Genomic DNA, 23,968 nt, shown 5'->3' with positions numbered 1-23,968 from the left:
CATAAACGACTATGGGCTGAATTGGCGTCTTCTTTGCTTCGGATGAACTCGGCAGTGTCGTTTATTTAGGGCAGGTTCTTATGCGTCGTGTCCTCTCATTGGTTTTGGGTGGGCAAGACTCGAACGGCTCAGTTTTCAAGTCAGACTAATCACGAAGGCTGGAATAGCCATTCAACGAGATAAGCAATTGCTTAGGGCATAAAGAGAATTGGGGGCAACAAAAAGTGTTTACTAAACCCAATTCCAAACTTAGAATCAAAATTTCAGAAAATAGAGGGAATTTCTACTATCATACATTGGCAATACTGTTTTGACGTCTAAGATCAATTAGTGAAGAGTAATCACATTTGGATACCGTCACTCGTTTTCGCTGGGAGCCCCGGGCTCAAGATTGGAACCATAGTCTCCATAGAGCCGCTGTAAGCGTGCATCACGCGCCTCAACGGCAGTTTTTCTCATATTTCTTCTATTTATGGCGGTTCAGATGACTGCATTATAATGAGAGCGTTTAACCCGGTTTCGTAATTTGTACTTTTTCTTCCTATGATAAAATATTTTCTGATTTAGTTACCGACTTTAGTGAGTGACTGACAAAAATTCAATACAGGGACAGTGAGTGATTAATTAAGTAATTTTATCATAATTGAGGCTATAGCAGAAGTCATATATGTGGTGTTTGTCTGTTATTAATTCCAAATATGAAACGGGTTTAGCAAAGTGGTGCACGAAATAGAAAACTATAAAAAAAGAAAAGCGAACAGGTTTTGGATTTAGTTGAACTAGTAGTTGCTTATCACAAATGTTTGCGGGTTTACGGTTTTCTTAAGTTCCGAGTGTGATTTAGTCATTTCCGAAACTAAAATATAACTTTGTGGTTTATTATTTTAATTTCATGGGGGCCCAGGGGGCATCAAAATGTTAAAAGTGCTTAGATTATTAAATGTGGTTCATCCGGCCCTGCTTATCTTAACAACAATAACACATAACTTACAAAGGATATTGGCCCTGATCTCTGAAATGCTTCACGAAGAAGTTGGAAAAGAATAATCGTTGCTCTAAACTGAAATAATAACACTTTTTACACTTGGAAATTTTTTCGGACAGCTGATGAAGTTCGGAAAATATCTAAATGAACTTCCTTCAAATCTACATAGGCAGTGTATAACATAATGTTCTTTTTTGACAAATAGCACACCATGTCAGTCCTGTCCCTCCAGATTTAATTGGACTATCATCAACGAGGAAGCGGTTTTATTGTATATCAAATAGATCAAGCCAATTTCATTGGTGGACATGTCGAGGTTTGTTTTACAAGAAATCTTAAAACATACCACAATATCATTATATCTACACAGAGTTAAGCTTTTAAAACTGTTTCAAAGAATTTCACAAAACGCCATGCATCAAAGAACGGATTTTTTACCAATGTCTCACTAAAATTTAGAGGCTACTAGCAGTACTCGCTCTATCGCCCAAAACATTAAGTGTGATTCCACTCTTGAGCACCATCGAATAGTGAAGTGAAACACATTATATATTTTAATTTTTTATGAACCTCCATCATTTAGAGGAAGCCACTCATCTTTTGAAGCAGTGAGAATATTCTAAAGGTGCTATTCGTCTGGAGATTGAGATACCAACTGCATCCGGCGTCGACTGGGATGTATTTTTTATTAAGACAATTGATCACACGGTCTGAATAGAGCAAAACCTCATCAGATTAAGTTAGTCGTTTTGGACACCAGAGCGCTTAGAGGCGACTCGTCAGTTCAGCTCAGCCATCTCTTACGTATATTAAATGGTTTTAAATAATCAAAACATTTGGTTATTCAATAGTTTAAATAAGTCCTGAAATCCAATATAAATAAATAAAAAACTTAAGATAAAGAACAAACAAAAATAATATAGATACTTGTTAAATAATTGAAATGTTTAATTTAAGGTTATTAATAGGTTAACGGAGGCCTCTTCGTGGTAAGGTTCAAATATGAATACGCAACTTTAAAGGGTGCAGTTCTGTGCCTTTTGAAGGTGCCGATTTGGACTTTTAAAGGAGGTTCATTATTGATCCATGTCAGGTGCTCTGTGGGTCCACGAGTTTCAACCTTTTAATGATTAATTTTTAAATATCTCAATTTGCAGTAAGAAGTAATAATTCCAGATACTAAATAAACTTAGCTATGGCCCTGAACGATTTCGGTTCATGGTAAAGATTGTGAAATCTGATGTTTTGAAAGAGAAAAGAAAATTATTGCTTAGTTAAGAAATACGATTTGGTCTTAGATTCAAAATACCTATTTAAATAAACCAAGTGGAAGTTTATAATAGGCAGGTTAAGGCACAGTCAGGAAAAAAAAGAAGGGGATAATAAAAATTACTTTTGTTTTAAAAGCGTTATAGTTTTCAGTTGGCCTTGTCTGTTTCCTTCATAAAGTGGCGATAACTGACACTTCCATAGATAATAAACCAATCGGGTAGAATTATCAGATTAAGAAGCCGTTATGATATTTATGGTCATTGTTTATCAAAACTGAAAATGTTCAACTTTTCTTCTTTTGCTATATGATAAGAGCTTTGGTTAGTAATGAGCTTTAAAGTTAAAGCACCTTCAAAGGATTTATTCTAATTCTTTAACTTATAATCTTCAATTTGAAATTGAGAGAAATGAAGTTACTTAATCATCTTAGCCACTGGAATTCATAATCAGTGCTTCCGAAGGTAAATACAACCTGATTCGCGAAACTCAATAACAATTTTTATTCAAAAGAAAATATTTTTAATAACACTCCAGATCAAAAGATTCCAGTTTGCTTCTTCCTAAAAGCTTTACTGTCTCTTGTCATTATGTTTTTTCAACTATTTTTTAGGCGATACCTGAAGTTGAACAGATTGTTAAGATTTTCCGTTTGAAAAACGAGAAAAGAAAACAACTATTTATTAATGATTTAACTAAGGTTATACAGGGTGATTTTATTGCTCGAAAAAGTGATTTTTTTTCGAAAAATATGTTTTCTAGACAGTTGAAATTTGTACTGTACATTACACGTGCCGGGGGACACATTCTATCAAAATTGCACCTAAACGTTTTTTCAAAATTTAAAATTTAACTGCTAGGTGCTATGAGAATATTGTAGAGCGTCACCGAAAACGTAAAAATAGCGTTGACGCGAAATAAATAGACGTCTTTTTCACTGAAAAAATACGACTTGAAAAAATGACAAGTTGGGCAAGCTAAAATAAATTTTTTTGAATTCCATTGGGAGAGTAGTGTAACTTTATGAAAGTCAGAAATTTATTAATCTGGTGTTTAATGCAATAAACACCACTGAAAAATCGAGGAAGCAATGGTCGAAGAAGGTAATACGCAATTTAGTCTAGTAGGATGAAAATTGCGAATTTGTTTAAAAAAAACAAAGATACATTTTATTTATCTACTTAGAAACAAAATTTATAAGTACGTTTCGAAAATAGCACCTTCGGCTGCAATGCAAGTTTGGGCGCGAACAATCATATTTTCGAAGGCGGCTTGAATCATTTCCGGGGTTACTTCCCGGTAAGTGCTTAAAATTCGTTGACGAAGCTCTTCAAGGGTCTCAACCGGAGTGGTGGACACCTTGTCCTTGACGAAGCCCCAATGAAAGAACTCCAACGGACTCAGATCGGGTGATCTTGCTGGCCAGTGTATGGGACCGTTTCTCCCTATCCATTGTTGTGGAAATTCGTTGATTAGGCAATCTCTCACGGCTCTGTGGTAATGAGGCGGGGCACCGGCTTGCTGAAACCACAGTCTTTCTCGTTGCGCCAACGGCAGTTCGTCAAGTTGTTGTTCTAGCTCATTTCTCAAGAAATCTAAATAACTCTTGCCATTTAGATTTGGCGGTAAGAATACTGGACCAATTAACCGATTTACAACAAGACCAATCTAAACATTCAAGCGCCCAAATTCAAATTGGTGACTGTGTTCATGATTATTTTGGTGATTGTAAGGACCGTCTCTCGCAAACAAGGATTCATCCGAGAATAGCATGTTGCGCAAGAATTGTGGGTGGTCGTGCACGGACTTTAGCAGCCGGTTGCAAAAATCCAGCCGTTGTTGAGCGTCTCCATCTCGTAAACCGTGGTGAAGAGTTGCTCTGTAAGGATGGTACTTATGCCTATGTAAAATTTCCCAAATGTGACTTTTACTGCAAGCCAAATCCTTACTCGCCGCGGCACAACTACTACGTGGGTATGCGGCAAAATAGGCTTAAACGGTGTTTTCAAAGTCCAAATCCCGCTTACAAGGCCCACGAAATCGAGGTTGAACGTTACCATATTGGTGAAAGTCATTTACAGCTCGCCTTAAGTAGTTATAGATGGTCTTCTATCTGGATGTCGTTGCTCAAAGAGCTCACTCAGTCGTCGTAGATTTCTTCCACCTTCCGCGTAATAAATGACCACTAGTTCCGTACGATCAGCTCTGGAATATTGAGGCATGATTGTTAAGATTGATTACGACAATAATGTCACACAGTTTGTATTATAGTTATTTAAATATTAAATAAATTTAAGGTTTTATCTGACCCTAAAAAACCTGTGGTATATTTATCTTATCGCCTATCAAGGTAAAAATAGGTTTCGAATACGACTAGATGCAAACACAGGCCTATTATATTAAAAAACTAATAGGAAAAGTCAATAGCTTAATGAGCCAGATTGTGGTTTCAAAAAGAATGCCACGCCTCATGACCCCCTAAATGTGAATTACTGTACTTCAAAACGATGAATAGGGTGAAACGGTTCGGTACATTGGCCAGCAAGTTCGCCAGATCTTACGTAATTTAATTCGCCAATAATAATTTAATAAATCAATTTCATCGCCATTGTCTCCTCGATTTTTCAGTGGCGTTTATTACATTGAACACCAGATTAACAAATTTCTAACTTTCATAAAGTTACACTACTCTCCCAATGGAATTCAAAAAAGTTTTCGAGCAAACAACATCTTGTATAATGAACTACAATATTATTAATATAAACTAGCAATTTGATATTTTATTTCTTATTTAAGGACTGTTTTCTATTAGTATTTAAGTTTTTGAAACAAACGCTTTTAAAGAATCTTTAGTTATATGGCAAATCAAGTTTGGAAAACCTAATCTTATAAACTTCTAATTCAAAACATGTGAAGAAGAAAAGTAATTCTAAATTAGACAAGCTATTAAGTGTTACTTGAGTTTTAAAGTTAAAGGTTTGAGTGGAGTACCTTCTTTTTAATGAATATTTTCATATGCAAGGCTTAAGTCAAAATTTAATCCAAAGTTTATAGTACAAAAGCAACCAGAGCTACTTAGCTAAAAAATATTATTTGCAGTTTGTTTTTTGAAGATTGAAACTATATTAAGACTTCGGTTTTCCGCTAATTCGGGAGTTTTTGATATTAAAAATTTCTGGCTACGTTAAACTGGAAAATTTTTAATGCCAATCTTCAAAATTGAAACTAATAATAAGATATGATGGCCCGATAAAATAATAATAGCTCCATTAATATTGCAAGTTAATATTATTCGGTTTGGCTCCGTATGCTCAGTTCCCATTTACACTGCTCCATTTGCTGCAAATTTTCCCACTTTCGCAGTTTTACCATTCGCGCAGTTCACTGTTTGCGCAGATAACCGTTGGTGCAGTTTTTTTCGATTAGCGCGTGTTTCCATATGCGCAGCTTCTAATGACGTAAATATTGTATATTAAGCCATGACGTAAATAGTGCGTAATAAACCCTTTGGAAAGGGGTTGCTTTTTTATTAAACCTGGTGGCAGAATTGTGAAATTAGTTGGTCCCCATAAATAAAAAGCAATAAAAAGGAATATTTGAATTTAATATAAACATAACGACAGATTTACTAGTTTTCGGGTAGCTTCAGTGTAATTGAGGGTCAGTTTAACTTCTTCAAAAATCCGCTAATATTCTTGTCCCTGAGAAATACGATGTTCCTTTTTAAGAAAGTGCTCAATTTTATCCCTGGTTGCGCTTAGATTGCTGAATTGTTCACTTGAACATACACTGGATATGGTCTATTGCAACTGTTACAAGCTGCATTTATTTCTTCGAACCGAGAAACTTATTCACAGCAAAAGGCCGAGAAACTGCGATGTGCTGTTCGCCTAAAAAATATACCTTAGAGAATAGTTCAGCGAACAATATTTAACCGTTGAAAAACCTGAAAGTTATTGTTATTTACTGCACGACCAAACATATATTACTTAAGTCATGTTTAGCCCCGCAAATGGAAAATATCTGCGCAAGTGAAACTCGCGCAAATGGAAAACCGGCCAATTACATATGCGCTAATGGGAACTGCGCAAATGAGAACCACACAAGTGGCAAACTGCAGAAATGAGTAACTGCGCATCTGAAACTCGCGCAAATGGAAAACTGTGAAATTGCACATGAGCTAATGGGAACTGCACAAATCTGAACTGCGCAATAGAACGATCTTAAAAAGAAACTTCTTTTGACTTTTCTTTGGTTTTGATAAGACAGTAGATTTTACATTGAGCAAGATCACTGCAAAGGAAATTAATTAATTCTAGGACCATTTTTTAAATATTATAAAAATTAACCGGCACAAATAATTATAAGTGTAAAAAAGGAAACGAGCGTGTGCTCCCTCGGAGAGTCTTATCCACAAATTGAGGATATGTAGGGCCGTTCGTGTCTTTGCCCTTGGGTCGTTCTCTATTCGACGACAACTCCGATTTTGTCGAGCGCCTATTTATCCATTAAAGTTTTTCTGATGCTATAAAGAGAATTGGATTACAACTAATATAACTCGAAAAACCATTCGGAACCCCGAAGATCGCTTTCGGTATTTCCTTTGGGAATTGTTCTTTCACGTCTTAAAATTTTACAGCGTCGCGCCAATAGCAGGACGATGAAAGACTGTTCCATTAAAAGGTTTCAAAGTTCACTCAAGAGTTTCTAATGGGCTGCTTAAACATTCGTCCTAAGGCCTCTACATTTTCCGAAATTTTGATGTCGTTAAAACCTTAAATGCTTTGCATTAAAATATAATTTCCAAGAATTATGCCAAAATTTGCTGACAGTGCCGTTGTTTCATACTTTGAAAAAGTATGAAATAAAATTTTTTTAAGGTTATGTCACGCAGATAATGATTTTAGCTTAAATATATCGAAATTCAATGGTACACTGCTTACAAATTGTCAGCAGATGAATGATGTGCTCTTCGCGATAATGCTATTATTAAAATACAATTTTACAACCACTAATTTTAAAATACGTTTTATGACATTTAAGCCGCAGCAAGTTAAAATACCTTTTTAAATTGAAAACCTTATTTAAGCAAGGAAACTTTTTATTACTTAAAACTGATAATTTGCGAAAGCTTACACAACATAATTTCTCTCTTTGTCTCCCATACTATTGTTAATATAGACACACTTAAAGCGCAAATGAAAATTTAATTTAAAAATTGTAATTCTTGTTGGGGAAAAACATCGACTATTTTAATGAAGTCACCAATGTATATCATATGCAATTTATTTCAGGAATTCAAGATTTTGTGGTTTCTGCAACCCTTACAGAAAATGAAATGATATATCTCAAACAACGCGTATCGTTTCGGTTGGGATAACGAGTACGGTCTAGAAAATATTCCTCTCGTTGCTCAAAGTTATTAATTCACCAAGGCGGGGAAAGAGGGGGACACAATGCAAATCGTAGCCTTTTAGTGGGGCCAATTAAATCAGAGAGAGGGGGTTACATAGAGGGGAAAAGGGAAAGGAGAAAGGGGGGAGATTCGTATTCAGAATGGAAACCTTTTGTTTTTAGTCGATCACAAAATCTGTATTTAACATTTATTTATAAAACACGAGAAACTAAATGAATAATATGGGGGAATGATTACTATCCGAGGGGTCGGACATTTGCCTGTTTTGTGTACGGGATTTTGGATTTTTTAAAAATCCAGGATTTTTTATTGTGGATTTGTCATACAAAGGCTATGGGAGCGAAATTCGTGGATTGTGGATTTTTTTCCAAATTTTGTACAGGATTTGGCCAAATGTCCGACCCCTCGTTACTATCCTTTTGATAGCGGGGAGTTTATGATAAATTTCTACTCAACACTTGATTATCTTCGATTTACGGGAGCTTCTGGTTTACGGGGTTCCGAATTACGCAAGACACACGCACGCGCGTTTTCTTGGAAGGGCTAACGGCGCTGATGCCCGGATAACGGTACAGATGTCCGGATGACGACAGCGAACAGCGAATAGATTTATAGCGATTGGGGGAAAGCAGAGAGAGAATCTACTGATTGCGGTCTGGGGATTGAGAGCTTTATAACAATTATTGACTTTAGGGAGGGGGTAAATCTAGAGAATGAACATTATGATTAATGGAAGAAATAAAAAAGTATTTCGGCGAGGGAACCGTCAATTGGAAAATATAGAGATTGGCTAGTGATATTGAAAACAAATTCTGGCAAACTGCTCCGATTTAAAGTGAATGGGGGGGGGAAACCGATTTCTAGCGATTGGGTAAGCGGTGAAGATACTTCGGGTTTCGTTCTAAAACGTCTGGTAAATCAAGGGAATCTGACTCGGTAATCTGGGTTTCTTCTCTCTGAAAGGCTCGATATTGTGTGATCAACAGGTGATTCGAGGGTGTTGAGGATAATACTTTTCAAGGAATCGTGCCCGTCTGGATCATGCTCTGGGAGGATCTCTTCTGGATTGTTGGTGAGGAATATTCTTAGTATGTATTAATGCGATTGTTAGCGCATGCCACGCACTCGAACTGTCAGAATCTTGAGAAATAGACAATCTTTCCATGGCTAGTAAGAGCAGAGTTCTGTCCTTTTGGGGGCTCTGTCTCCTGGTGTTGGGGGGACGGAGTTGTAACAAAAACAACTAGTGACCTCCCATTTTATGTGGATCATTGGTGCACCTCAGTCTCGTGTCCTGTGATTTTACAGATGACGTCGCCGTAGCTAGGAAAGTTAGCCCGGGGTTGCGGGGGGGAGATGCCATGTAGTCTCTAGGTAAGTTTCAGTTTTGTCTAAAAGCGGAAAAGTCCGGGTGCCTTTTCAACCCTGTGGTGACGCCCTTGGAAAAAGCGCGCCTTTGTTGGGATCTTGCTACCTGGCGGTGGGCGATATTACTGGTCTAGTTGGCCTAGTTCGGAAAGTTTTGGGGAAAACCTGATTTGGGACGGCTCGGAATGTATTGCACCAAGGTATTGTGACAGAGAGAGAACACTTCAATTAGCGAGGGATTTAATTTTAGCCTTGCTGAAGGCAGGGATTTAGTTTATAATTAAATGTAAGAGAATCATTAAATTAATTAGCTTCATTTTATATTTCATAGCGGGAGTAAGTTAAAATCTATTTTCTGTAAAAAATGTATTTAATTAGGATGCTACATTAAAAAAGTTATTTAAGTTTTCAGTTAACGTTAAATTAAATTATATTGAACGACTGGCATTAGTTTTATTAGGAATAAGTAAACTTAACTATCGATAATTAGCGAAGTCAGTATAAACAATGGTTAAGAGTGCGAGGGAAAATGTTAAAGCTAAAGTAAATTAAACATTAAAAAATTATGCGGGGGAAGATGAACCTGAAGGGTTACATTACTCATTCCGCCAGAATAAATATTTCTTAAGTTTATTTACACGTTTTTCAAAAGAATGAAGCGAAGGCGTTTTATTCCGACTAATAGAAGACTGCTCGCCTTTTCTTGATTAAAAATTACCAAATTTCGCTGATCAATTTTTTATTATCTTTACCTCTTTCGATAAATAGCCCCAAGAATAAAACTTATATTTTAAAACATAACTTTCCTCTATGGTTATTCCAGATGTCCCTGTTTAAAGTTAACAAATAAAAAGTCCCCTTTCAACCAACAAGAAACACTACGTAGATATGTTCAACTTTTTCAATGAGTTTCAATGGCCCATCAAATAAGAATCGTTTTAAGTCGATTTTATAAATGGGTCTTTCCTCTTCTGGGGACTCGAGGAATGACAGAATCTTTCTTTTTCTATACCGTTTTCCGTGGCAGGATAATTTACCCTCTTGCAACAAATTGTAATTGGCTCCCACAACAGCTAAATCGAATCCAATATTCGCATTATTTCCACACGTTTCTGGCTATCGAGTCTCTATATTTTTAATAGTACTGCAATCAATCTACATGATGCTCTTAAAAATGTGAACTTTTAGTGCCGTCGCTAATATTGCCATTTTCAAACAGAAACAAGCGGTTTGGGTCCAATTGCGCAGTTTTTATTTGTGCAGTTTCCATTTGTGCACTTCCCATCCGCGCAGTTTCCGTTTACGCACTTTTCCATTTGCACGTTTCCCATTTGCGAAATTGTCATTTGCGCAGTTTGTCAATTGCGTAAATTACCATTTGTGCGGTTTTTCCCGTTTGCGAGGATTTTCATGACTTAAATATTAATTTTTAAGCCTTTTTTCCTTGAAAAAAGGGTTATTTCTAGCAGATTATTTTTAACATTACCTTGTTTACCATCCAGCTGCCCTGCTGGTCTATGTTTAATGTTCAGTAGCGCTGTAAATGCCAAATATTTTCATGTTTTGCTGAGTTGAAATGTCACCTGAATTAAAGGCTTTAAAAGTCGCTCGATGACTTAGGCCTAGGGTGGTGCCTTGGGTATTAGCCTAGCTGATTATTATTATTATTTTTTATTATTATTAAAATATATCGCCAGTCAAACAGCAAACCATAGCTTCTCAGCCTTTAAGTTAAGATCGTAGTGTAGTAACTGTTTACTGACTAGTGTCAGAACAATAGCCTCGAATATATCCTGTACTATGTATTTAGTTTCACGTATTCTAAGTATTGGCGTCTGACGGGGCCTCGCACTCGTTTCGCTCGAGCGCTGGGGGCGAGCGGCGCCACCCCAACCCCAATCTTTCTAACATGATGGGTGGTCTATAACGCCACCTAGAGTACAGTACTACGCCTTACGCATCAAAAATTGTCGAACCCGATATTAACCCAACCAAAATTTTTCTAACCTAATCTAACCAAACACTTTTACCACTAAATAACCATTTTGACCCCTAAGAAACACGCAATGCCATTAAAAGGTGTATTTTTGGTGACAGGCACTAATTTCAAATTCCAGTATTTTGGAAAAGGTGTATTTTTGTGGCTGTCTTTAAATTTAAACATAAATATTTTGAAAAAATGACATTTTTTGTAGCAGGCAATGGCACTAAGCAATATTGTGTGGCAGGCATTCACTTAGATTGTTAAATTTTAAATAAAAAAATTCTTAATAAGCTAAAATTAGTAAGCTAAAACTGTAAAATATAGTCTTGCCTAGGCCTGTGTTCTTTAATAATCAATGAAAACATTTTCATAGCGAAAGACAGAATAATTCCGTCAGCGTTTCAGATATATCATGCTTATCTTAGCCCAAATTCTTAGAAGCTAGGGTTTGCTTTTTGACTAGAGATATATTCCCAACAGAATAATTCAACAAACGATATTTCAACTAAGAAAATATAAAAAAATATTGTTATTTACAGCCCCACCGGTAATTAAAAATTAATTAATAAAATCATAGTTAATTGCTCTAAAAATCATGAATGCAAGTAAACTTAGTTCCCACATACAGGACCTGTTCTCACTCTTCTCACGAAGCTCTTTTTGAGCTTGAAAATACTTATTTATGTCCTGCAGTTTTTATTTCTTCATTCTCTGTCATCACATGGTTCAAGTTTTGTAATAATAGAAAGTTAAATTTTGTGCCATTGCGTTTAACAAAACTCCTCAAGCTAACAATTTTCAATTTATTTGCTAAAATTTTAATTTAATGAAAAATAAAAACTGTTTTCAACTGATCAAGTTTGAAATCACCTCTTGAAATTCTCGCAAAATTGTGATTGTTTCCCCATTTATCCGTCGGGTGGTGCTTAAAATAAATCCCACTCACTCTGGTTTCCCCATTGATCCGTCGGGTGGAGCTTTAAATATTTCCTAACCCACTCCGGTTTCCCCATTAATCCATCGGTTGGAGCTTTAAATATTTCCCAACTACTCGGGTTTCCTCATTAATCCATCGGTTGGAGCTTTAAATATTTCCCAGCCCCTCTGTTTAACCCATTAATACGACGGGCGGAGCTTTAAATATTCCCCGGCCACTCTGGTTAGCCCATTAAACCACCCTACGCATTGTAACCCGGCCACCTGAATTAACGGCTTTAAAAGTCGCTTGAAAATATCATTGTACTTACGGAAATAATCAAGTTTCAATTCAAACTACCTAGTATTGCTTGCGTTAATTTAAAAATAATTGCTTGCTTTTAAGTGAAATTAAACATGAAGTTTATGCTCATTTCACTTCCACATCTTTAACAAGTGCTTAAATGCCAAACGAATTTAAAAAAATTCTTAAATACTTCGGTAATATTTTTCATTAATAACCTCATCTAGCGATATCTTAAAACGATTTTTAACAAAATTCTGTCCATTTCCACGCGTCATTTGAAGAAAATTTTCAAATTTGTTAAATCTTAGATTTTAATGTTACCAGTGTGGTAATTATTGATATTTGTAATCGCTGCGGTAAGCGGTATCAAACATGCCACGTAGCTTATTTCTGAACATTAAGACTCAGATAAAACTAGACTTTACTTTCTAATTGAAAATAATAATTCATTTTAATGAAAGTCACCACAATAGTTCTAGCCTCTTTTTAATACATGCGCCTCTCGTCCATCCGAAGCACAAACCACGTCTTTGTTTCTCCCTGTCTGTGTAAAGTGCATCGTGTGTGGGTTTAATTGGATTAGTGGCAGGATTCCTTTCAGCTGTCCTCGATTGAAACGATCGAAGTCAGACATTCGGACCTATAGAGCATAACACGACTAAGATAGCTAGTATATACATTGAACAATCATTGTTAAGTGGTACTAGATAGTTCCTTCGATACTATCTTGTTTCAAATTGATTTCTAACAGCATTATGTTACGTAGCTGCAATTTATTTCCTAGAGAAACGAAATTATCGTTTATTTTTGGCGACGATCTTGCTGGTAGTCTATTTATGTTGGTTAAAATTTGAGCTCTGTGATTTTTAAAAGCGCTTCACTTTCAAGCGTTATGACTAAGATGTTAATTTTATTCTCAATTAGCAGGATTATATAAAAAGGCATCTCATATCACAACCTTAAAAAAACTCTGTTTATCGTTGTTCAATATTTAACCAGCAAGCAGTCCTTTTTAAAAGTCCTTATTTTATATGCAACTCCAAAAGAAATTCTGAAATAGTAATAACTATTAGAAAATAGTGTAGATTTATTTGTTTAATAGCGCGTGTAAACCAGACAAACAATTGCTTTAACATTATTTTTATGGATTTGAAGAGAAGAGAAGCTTTCTCTTTTTAACGACACTTCACGTTTTGTTGGTGTGTATTTCATGGAGCGAGTGCCAGCGGCTCCTTTAAAGAAAATTGAAGCATCCGACGTGTCGTTAGGAATGACATCTTTCAACCGGTCACAGATCTTTGCTATCATCTAGTTTAAAGAAATTGTCAAAATAAACAAACCATTTAGAAGTTTACCGTTTAAAGTTATTAACAATTTTGAATTATGCCCATTTGCTTTTTTGTAAATATTCCTTGTCCATAATGAACTTCATGAAATGACCACAAATTATGTGATACCAAGATATTTGAGTACAAACAACCCCGCTGATATATTAGTAAAACTTACGTATTAAAATCAAATTTATTTAATTTTTAAAAATCGGCTTTATAAAGGAAATTGACACCTTCCTTACCCTGTATATTGAGATCATTGTGACAGTCACCTTGTCTTTAACGTAATTACCATACTTCTTACTATTAACAGCCTGAAAGGAATTTTAGGATAAGGAAAACTACATAACCACGCTTTGTTAGTCACATTTTTATTGATTTCAAACTATATATCAATCACCCTGTATTTTAATTTGACAAGAAATCTTAAACATTCTTTGGGAAAATGTAACCAATATGAGCGTTAGCGTTACCACAGTCACTTAGTTTCACTTTTTTAAAAAAAAATAGCCCGCGACGCCTTGAAACCTGAAGAGTAACTTGGGTTTAAAAATTATAACAATAGTTTATCAAATACAATGTCCATTAAGAACAATAGTTCATTCAGACTCACACAAAATCTTTTGAAAAATAAAAAACAAAGTGCCTTTAAATACGATCTCCAAAACAAACAATATTTCAACAAATTTGCCACTCAGTCAGTAAAACATCAATTAAATCTTAATAACACGCACATTGATAAAAGCATAGGATGTAATTTTTCAAGTTCCAAATACGCAGTCATTTATAATAAAAATACGATAGAACTATACATATATGACTTGTAATCTAGTCGTTTATTTGCGATTCTAAGTTAAAGGCTCAAGGGAAAAGCTTACATAAACGGCATAAAAAAGAACATTATAGAAGAAAACCCTTGGTTTTATGAATTTTTGGTATGTCCATGATGTTTATTTGTACGGTTTGTCGATGAAAGGTGCCCATAGAGACAGTTCGCTAATAAGGATATTTTCAAAAATAATTGGAGGTCTTGTTGCTTCCCATTCCTATTTCGAGCTAGGACAACCTGGATTGATTAAGATAAATTGTTATAAGAAAATCAAAACCATCCAATATTGCCATTGCTTTAATTTATTCGTTAAACTTTTTATTCGAATGAGGTATAAATTGTTATGAATTTAAAAAAACTAGGTAACCAATTAATTGTATCTAAGCAATCAAAACCACGGTAAATTCTATCAAAAAGCGTGAGTGATTTAAATAAAAATTTCATTAATATTTAACTATCATCTCTTTAAATTTCTTGTAATCACTTCACTATTTGTACTAAGTTAATTAAAAGTATATTTTGGATAAAAAAAATAATATTTAACTGTTTCTAGTCGCGAAATGATTTTGAAATCACTATTTATCAGGTTTAAATCATATTATTCATTTTCTTTTTCTCTTTAACCATTTTTTGTTCCGACAAAAACTTTCAGAAAAGGTTTATGTACATAAATGGGTAATTATTTCTGAAATCGACAGGGTTTGTTGCTCGATAGTGGCGGATTTCAACCAAACTTTTTTGTGGGTTTATATAGCACTCGTATGGAAATGTATGAAGCACGCGGGCCCTAATTGAAAAATTTCAAAAGTTATGAATTTTTCAAATTTGACTTTTTTTGAATCGATTTTGCGCACTGTCTTCATATTATATTGAATATCTCAATTGGTATTGGTTTTTTAAATACGAAATTTTGTATCCCAGGCTAAAAGGACCATCTAAAGATGATATTGAGGTAATTTTTTTTATAGATGTTATAGTTTTTGCAATATGAGCTCATTAGGGGGGTAGTACTTGATGTTTGATTCAGAAAAAGGGTCAGCTGGAAATTCATTAAATATTTTAGCTAAAATCCCACTTATAGAGAGAAAATATACGTTAAAATAAAATTGACGGTATCTCGATTATTAAGGTCAAAATATTTTTTTTAAATTTTATGGTTTATTTATTTTCACACAAAATTTTGCTAATAAATTAAACACAAGGTAGGACTTATCATTTATTTACACAAAAAGGGTGTGCTCAAAAATTGGCGAAATTTTATATTAAACATCTCGGCGCACGTATATTGCTTACCGAAAAATTTTGTGGAGGTGAAATAAAAATTACTGAAAAATTATTAAAGGTGAAACAATACATTCAATAAATATTTTTTTAAGATAGTAAAAAACTAAAGTTTTTTTTTCTATTTTGAGAAAAGACTTTCTTCGAACATTCTTCATCAAAATAATAGTGTCTTGCCCTAGGGCACGTTGAACGTTTAACCTCGCACATAATTTGACTCTTTGGAATATAGTGTTCGTCTTTTCTATTTGGCCAAAAATAGGAACTCTGAAACCCATGGGGGGGGGGGCAAATTTCACTAGAGACATATACATGTAGCGCGTGACAACAGCTCGGGCGCGAAGATTATCGTAAAATTTCATCAATTTTGGACTACACCCTTTTTGTGTAAATAAATGATAAGTCCTACCTCGTGTTTAATTTATTAGCAATATTTTGTGTGAAAATGAATAAACCTTAAAATTTAAAAAAATTATTTTGACCTTAATAATCGAGATACCATCAATTTTATTTTAACGTATATTTTCTCTCTATAAGTAGGCTTTTAGCTAAAATATTTAATGAATTTCCAGTTGACCCTTTTTCTGAATCAAACATCAAGTACTACCCCCCTAATGAGCTCATATTGCAAAAACTATAACATCTATAAAAAAATTACCTCAATATCGTCTTTAGATGGTCCTTTTAGCTTGGGATACCAAATTGCGTATTTAAAAAACCAATACCAATTGAGATATTCCATATAATATGAAGACAGTGCGCAAAATCTATTCAAAAAAGTCAAATTTGAAAAATTCATAACTTGTGAAATTTTTCAATTAGGGCCCGCGTGCTTCATACATTTCCATACGAGTGCTATATAAACCCACAAAAAATTTTCTTAATTTCGTTTATTTAAAACTAAAGAAACCAAGTTCCTTACAGGGGCAAAATAAGTAAAATTAAAATATAAAACGATAAGTTGCAGTCAGCGTTGGTGTTTTTGGCGGTCGGAATAATTATTTTCCCCCGTGACTCGACTAAAAGCTGATTGATATAGAGATAGTTTATTTAACGTGTTCAACAACAGTTAAAAATTGAACCTACAAGGTTGAACATGGGAAGCGTGTGTATTAGAAATACATTATTATAAAATCGGAATACATTTTATAAGTTTTTGGTAAATTTGGTTAACATCTTTAATGCTGAAAACGTGTATAGTAGGGATATGTATTTCAAGTGTTTGATATTTACAATAATTTTTAATAGTTAGGTTTAACAGTGTTTTTAACGTGGAGTTTGTGGAGATATTTTACAATTACAAAAATTTTACAAACGATAATTTAAGGGTTCTTTGTTTTCTTGTAAATTTAGTATGTCAGCATATTTACCGAGGGGCTAACCACTCTTAGAAAATCTGTACACCGGATTACGCTTATATTACCACTGCCAAAGGCAGGGATTTCAAAGATTACGCGTAATACCATTAGTACAGTCAAAGGTGCGGCTCTGTACACCGATTACGCGGAGTGATCAGCCCCTCGATATTTACACGAAAAAATATATATGGTTTCGGAAAACGAATTGCATGTCGCCTGCATTCAGCTTAACTGAGAAACAAGTGCGGTTGCACTGAATGTGGTTTTCTGTCGGGTGCCCTGACTGGGTACGTGGAAATTAATCGAGTTTGTTAGCACAATAAAATGGGAGGCGCATATGACTCTTTTGATAAAAACGAGTTCCCTTTTTTTTAGCGTATAATTCCAAGGCTCCTATCTTAGGTGGTCGTGCAGAATTGTTTGATCGTAGGGTAGCCTCTAATAATATTTGCTGTTAAATCGCACAAAACTGCAAATCATTTCGATCTTATTTTGCAATTCTTATTTAAGCAACTTGTGATATATATATTATATCAAATATTTTTAAAAAATGTTCCGTTTTACAAAAAATTAGTGTTGGATAGATAAGGTTTTTACTTTCTATCGCTTGCTAGGTGCGCTACGGCCCTGCGTTTGTTTCTTGAGATTGTACTTACAGAAAAGTTTTAAAAAGGCCTCTTGTATTAATTAATTTATTTGATATTTTATAAAAAGTAACTAGTTGCCAGTATTTACAATACAGTCTGGTTTATTTGTAATCGTCTGCATTATTCTTCCAAGATGTGAACAAGAATCCCCTTAACTAGTTGGTGTAGATAGATATCCCCAACCCAGGTGCGTTACAAATTATACAAACGTGATTGATTTAATCCTTTAAAATACTTCAAGACTAATATTTTATAACTCCTACTTCTAATAAGACTTTACCATAACAGAGTTCCCTAGGAGGGGTTTTACAATTTTGTGGTGTGTCTGTTGGCAAAGTGTATTCACCGCGTCATCTGAGCTTTGTTCCCAACTTGTAGATTGGCTGGACTGTCAAACCTCCTGAACTGAATGAACTTCGTAGCGTCATTGGTGATGTGCTGCGTAGCTCCGGAGTCAAAATACCAGACAGTGTCTGCCGTAGTATGAGCAACAAGGCCATTTGCCGCATAAAGACCACCGCCATTGTCGGCGCCCGTGTTGCTTCTGTTTTCTCCAGTTCTTAGATTGCCGGATGGTTTCTTCCCTCCTGCGCAGTCCCTCGAGAGATGTCCTAACTTCTTGCATTTGAAACATCTCGGCCGATTTCCCCTTGAGCTATTGCCAGTGCTCTTGAAATTTCTTCTACCATCTCGACGAGCTAGAAGACCAGACGACTCTTCAAAGACGTTCCCATCACGTGTTGAACGGCCAATCAGTAGGCGCTCCAACTCAGCGACAGTCTGCTTTTCTTTGGGCAATGTATCCCAGAGCATACCAAACTCTCGGTATTCGTCCTGAGGTAATGACTCGAAAGTGCAGGCGATCAGAATACCGTCATCAAATAAAACGTCCTTTTCCATCTTCGCTGTCGTCAGGATGTCTAACCATAGGGAACGAATTTGTGCAAGATGGGTAGCAATGTCATCTTCAGGAGCTTCCGTCGTTTTTATCAATTGGACGAGTAATTTCCGAAGCCGGTTGGATGACTTTTGTTCGAAGATTTCCAGTAGTTTACTCCACATTTCCCTTGGTGTTTCACAATCAGCAATCATGCTCTGGACCTTCCGGGATAACACTGACCAGATGACAGTACGGGCTGTACTGAATGCAACTTGGTATTTATCTAGGGCTGCCGAAAATTCTGCCTCTGTCTCATAGGTTCGTACTGGTTCCGTACGACTTCCGTTGAAAATGTTGTAGACGCTTCATATCGTCAAGACGTCACAGACTTGTCTTTTCCAGCTTCGCCAATTCTCTAGGCCTGACAGCTTCTCGACGTCATGGCGTAGAAGACCATCCATCGTGGCAGGAATTTGAACGCTGTGAAATAAGATACGATGAAGATAGGTAACCAGTTCAGTTGATCATCATAGACAGTAGTGTGGCGCAAAGGAAGCGTGCTGGGCCCATAACCCGTTGAAGTTTTATAGCAGCAGTGCTTCGCAGTGATTAACAAGAACTCGAGTAAACGATAAACTGGTTTTAATTTATTTAAATAATAAGAGCCAGTTACAAGATTGATAGCTGGTAAATAAGTGACACACTGATACGCAGTGTAAAGGGTTTTTTATTACAACCCGAGCGGAAAAATTTAAAAAAACAAATATAAAAATAAAGCGGAGAGATAAAGTAAAAAACATCTCTCCGTGGTTTTGTTCTCTTTCCCGCTGTGTTGTTAAACAATTTTCGTCGGTTATCTTCAACCGTATTAGTTCTCGAATCCCTTCCGTCAGTCACTTAGCACCCTTTTTTACATATGTCACCTGAGGTCATTCTCGATCAACTGCGTCCTGAAAACCTGTTTCCAAAACCAAAGAAAGAGATGGTGACCAGACGCCGTGGATTTTAAACTGCTTTCTAATCTAGCATTTCTATACAAATGATTAAGGAAACTGACAAGTGTGTCTTGCAAAAACATTTACGGAATAAAACCGAAAAAAATTAATAAAATTGTTTTCCCGATTTTGACGCGATAAAACTCGGTTTTAAATATTTGGATAATTTAAAATGCTCTACTTTTGTTATAAAAAAAATTGGATAAAAGTACTAAAGTGCACCATTCTCACAGTTAAAAGGACCAAAATTCAAAATATACGCTGCTTTTAGAAACGAGTTGGTAAGAAAAACTAAATCATGCTGTGCAAGAAGAAACTTAAAGTTGCTATTTATTCTGAAATTTTGCTAACACCACAGAAAAAACCATTAGAGGTAATCATTGTTGTAGGGACAGTGTTTTCAGGCCCAGGGTAAGGTGAACTAACCCATAAAACGTATTTCTTGCGGAAAACTGGAGGCCACCATTATTACGTTTCCGTTGCTTGGTATAGTATATTCTTCCGGTAAATCCCTCTACCGCGAAACTGTCTAATAGGCGCTAATATAAATGCCACTTTTTTATTTCCTCCCTTAAGTGCATGTGCGTTTCACTAAATAATATTGTCATGTGGTCATATTAGTTTTATTTATACGGCTTAAGTTGGAAGCGAGAGCCTTTCTGTTCTTCCAAGAGGCGCGTGTGAAATTGAACGAGCCCTTCTATTTGAAATTGTAAGCCGTGCGGTTTACAATATAACGCTTTCACAAATTTGCGGTGGCTTCTGTATTAATACTTCTAGGAAAATCTCTGAACAGGTTTTATTGCAGGTGTACCACCAGGATTTCCCACTGCCGCGATTTGTTCATAATAAAGTCTCACCGCTACGAACTTTGCGGACTTTAAATTAGGCACATGTGTAACGACAAATAAAACCAATCGTATGAAAAGTTCGTTATTCCAATTTCTCAAACCAAGTCATACTCAATGACAATATGAAATGCATTATGGTTAACCTTGACAGTCTTTTAAATGGTTTGTACTAACTTATTAAATCAGGTTATATTGTTGTATATTCTAATTAATATATAAAATATTGTAGATTCCTTGCCATCAATAGACTTTGATGAAGAGAAAGAACATAAAATTAATTGTACTATAGATACAACGGCCTCGGCTGATTTAATTGAGGAGTTGAAAAGTCAAGAAACAACTTCTGAAGAATGTCAAGCTAGAAAAAAAATCACTTGATGTAGAAAATTCAATTTCATCGAGTTAATCTTATATATATATATATATATATTTATATTTTAGACCACAAACACAGAGATGGAAAAAAAATTGTACATCTCACTTTATATAATAAATATCTAAACTTGATAATTATAATATTTGTAACATTAGTTAACTGGTGTACATGATTTTCTCAGAAGAGAAGTTTGGCTCAAGTTGAATACAGTTTTTTACCAAGTGCATCGAAAATTTTCAAAATATTGAAAGGTCGTCTTATTCTAAATAATATCAAGCTATTAACAAATGGGTATACAAGATAGCTTTAGAGAGAAACTTACAACATACGAAGTATTTTGATAAAGTTAAAATGATAAATGCCAAATTGAATTAAATGTAAGTTTATTGAATATATTTTAAAGAAGCTGGATGAATGGTATTTAATAATATTCCCTTTCTTTAAAGGTGAAGGCTTAACTATCAATGCTAAAAAAATGGGGCTCGAATGGTATCGGATGAAATTTATAATAATTCTATATCCTTTAAACCAGTGATTGAAGAAACCGATAACGAAAACACTACGAGGGGATGATCACTCCGCGTAATCGGTGTACAGAGCCGTACCTTTGACTGTACTAATGGGATTACGCGTAATCTTTGAAGTCCCTGCCTTTGGCAGTGCTAATCTAAGTGTAATCCGGTGTACAGACTTTCTAAGAGTGGTTAGCCCCTCGAAACACTATGAAGCAAATGCACAAAGAAAACGCTGAAGAATTACAGGGATAGGAACATTGTTACGAAAACTTCTGAGACGTTCTACAGAAGGGATCAAATAAGAAAAAGTGTTTGAACTCACTGTTACAGAAGGCAAAGCTGTTTGTACACCACCAGGATGAGCTGAGATTCAGGAGGATTGGACGAGGTGTCAAAATCCTATGATGGGCAATGTACATCTAATAAAAAAGGGAATGTACTCCAAAATGTTCTAAGCAGAAATGAAATGATGGAAAATTGAAATACCTTTACAGACAAAGCTTCAATAGAAGAAAAATCCAAGTCATTAATGACACTAGCCTTAACTACCCTCTGCAATATTCTTGGAAATAGAGAACGTAAAAAATTAGCCAACCATAATAAAGCGGAAGCCAGAGATAAGGTTTTCAAATCAAGAGCTACCTCTAAAATTAATACTAAATTAAGGTAATGAAAAGCCTTAGCTTAAATTTAAATTGTGATATTTAAATTAGTAAAATAAGGAAATACGTCCAATGAATTTAATTTTCTTTAATAAATAAGATGTGATAAATATTTCCTTTTTAAGCAATTTGTGAGAAAAAAAATATAGCTGATTGTAAAAATTAAATACCGTATATTAAGTGCTATAGATAAGTCCTAAGATATGAAGTTCCTCATTCATCATTAATTTGTTCGGTATTTCTCCGCGAGTGGATATTTTTAATAAAGTACTTCGCAACTGATCCAAATTGCCAATTGAGGAAGACAATTGGTCTATATTTGGGTTATTCCGGATTCTCAGCCTACGGACTCTCAGTAACATTTAATTTGACTTTTAATTTCCTTTGGGGTGTTCCAAAGATGAACAGTGTTTTTTTACTTTTCACGACTGAAAGTGCCATACTTTCTCAATGAATAATGCTTGATAACTTGTAATTTGACGCCAATATAGGAAATGTTTTGAAACCAACAAATACTCACAGATCAACAATATTGGCGATGGGTGCAGAATTCATGTTCCAAAACTTCTGAATTGAAATAAATAAATAAATAAATTTCGCTGTAATAATTTAAGTAAATAGTTTATTTTACAAGCTACAAAAAAAGTATTAAGAGAACTACTGTTCTTTTTAACTAATCCTTTATAAGTTTCCCTACACAAGAACATTCGCCTCATCTGCTCTTTAGTTAGATCTCCAGGTGCTTGGATAATTTATTTCTCCCATTTCACTAAGTAAGGTAAAAAAAACCTTCTCCAACCACTGAAACTATTATTCTAAATTAATTTTTGTCAGGATAAATAAAAATGATGCAATGATCAAGAATTTACATACCTCTAATCGATGATCATTTGCATTTTTAACGGATTTAATTTGGTATTTCTTGTGTAAAAGCCCTCGGTTAAATTCCTCGTATTTCATGATATTAAAACCATATGTTAAACATATCAATAAATTTTGATTTGTAGGGACTACAGTGCTTTCCTAAACAGCATTTGTTTAATCAGCATTTTCCAAAACAGCATTTGTTTAATCAGCATTTTCCAAAACAGCATTTTTCAAATCAGCGTTTTGTCAAAATAGCGCTTTGTCATACCAGCGTTTCTTGATACAGCGTTTCCCAAAACTACAAATTGTTCAAACGGCGCTTTGTCATAGCGGTGGTTCTCAAAACGGTGCTGCTTTCTATAGCACTAATAATATAGGCCTATTGTAATACATATTTTTCAGGAATTTCGGCAAATTTATTTACCTAATACTTTCTGCCGACAGTTAGTATTGAAAATTTACCTAACCTAACCTAACCTAACCTAACCTAAACCCTGAAGTTCATATGTATGTTATACATTTTCCATCGTCCATTCATATAAATTTTAAGAAACCGCTGTCTTGACAAAAACCGCGTTTTTAAGAAACCGCTGTCTTGACCAAAACCGCTGTTTCAAAATCGCTAATTTGAGAAACGCTATATTCAGAAACGCTGTTTATGGAAAAAGCTGTTTTGACAAACCGCTCTACTGAGAAACGCTTAACCAAAAAACGCTGACTAAACAAAACGCTCTTTCGACAAACCGCGGTATTGAGAAACGCTTTTTCAACAACCGCTGTTTTAACAAAGCGCCGTTACAACAAAATGCTGTTTTGAAAAACGCGCTTTTGAAAACGCTATTTTAACAATTGCTATTTTAGTCAAGCGCTCTATTCCCTACATACCATAAATTTTATGGTTTCACGGTTGACTTTATCATTTTATTGGGTCAAATAGTTCGCCATGGAATTTTATAGTATTTGTGTTGCATATTTAACCCTCATATTACGGAAGGAAGTCAAGTTGATAGGCTCCTAAGTTATTTTATGGGACTTCCTCAAATTTTCCCGTTTTACTTGCTCCTCATTAAAGAAATCTTCAAATGTCTTCCACGTTATGATTTGTCCATTTATATAAAGTATTCGAATTTGG

The 23,968-nt window shown here is 35.0% G+C and overlaps 1 protein-coding gene across 1 annotated transcript; it reads right to left on the bottom strand.

The window, feature by feature from the left end:
- Positions 1-18,032: 18,032 nt before the first annotated feature.
- LOC149945178 (uncharacterized) lies at positions 18,033-18,782 on the bottom strand. Its single transcript, XM_090176411.1, has one exon. It carries the CDS (start codon positions 18,780-18,782, stop codon positions 18,033-18,035), a length of 750 nt encoding a protein of 249 aa, XP_090032537.1.
- Positions 18,783-23,968: the final 5,186 nt, after the last annotated feature.

The sequence above is a fragment of the Leiobunum rupestre genome, chromosome 5 (genome assembly GCF_980474605.1).
Source record: "Leiobunum rupestre chromosome 5, qqLeiRupe1.1.hap1, whole genome shotgun sequence".
In the NCBI taxonomy this organism is placed as follows: domain Eukaryota; kingdom Metazoa; phylum Arthropoda; class Arachnida; order Opiliones; family Sclerosomatidae; genus Leiobunum; species Leiobunum rupestre.
This window is presented reverse-complemented; position numbering and strand designations above follow the sequence as displayed.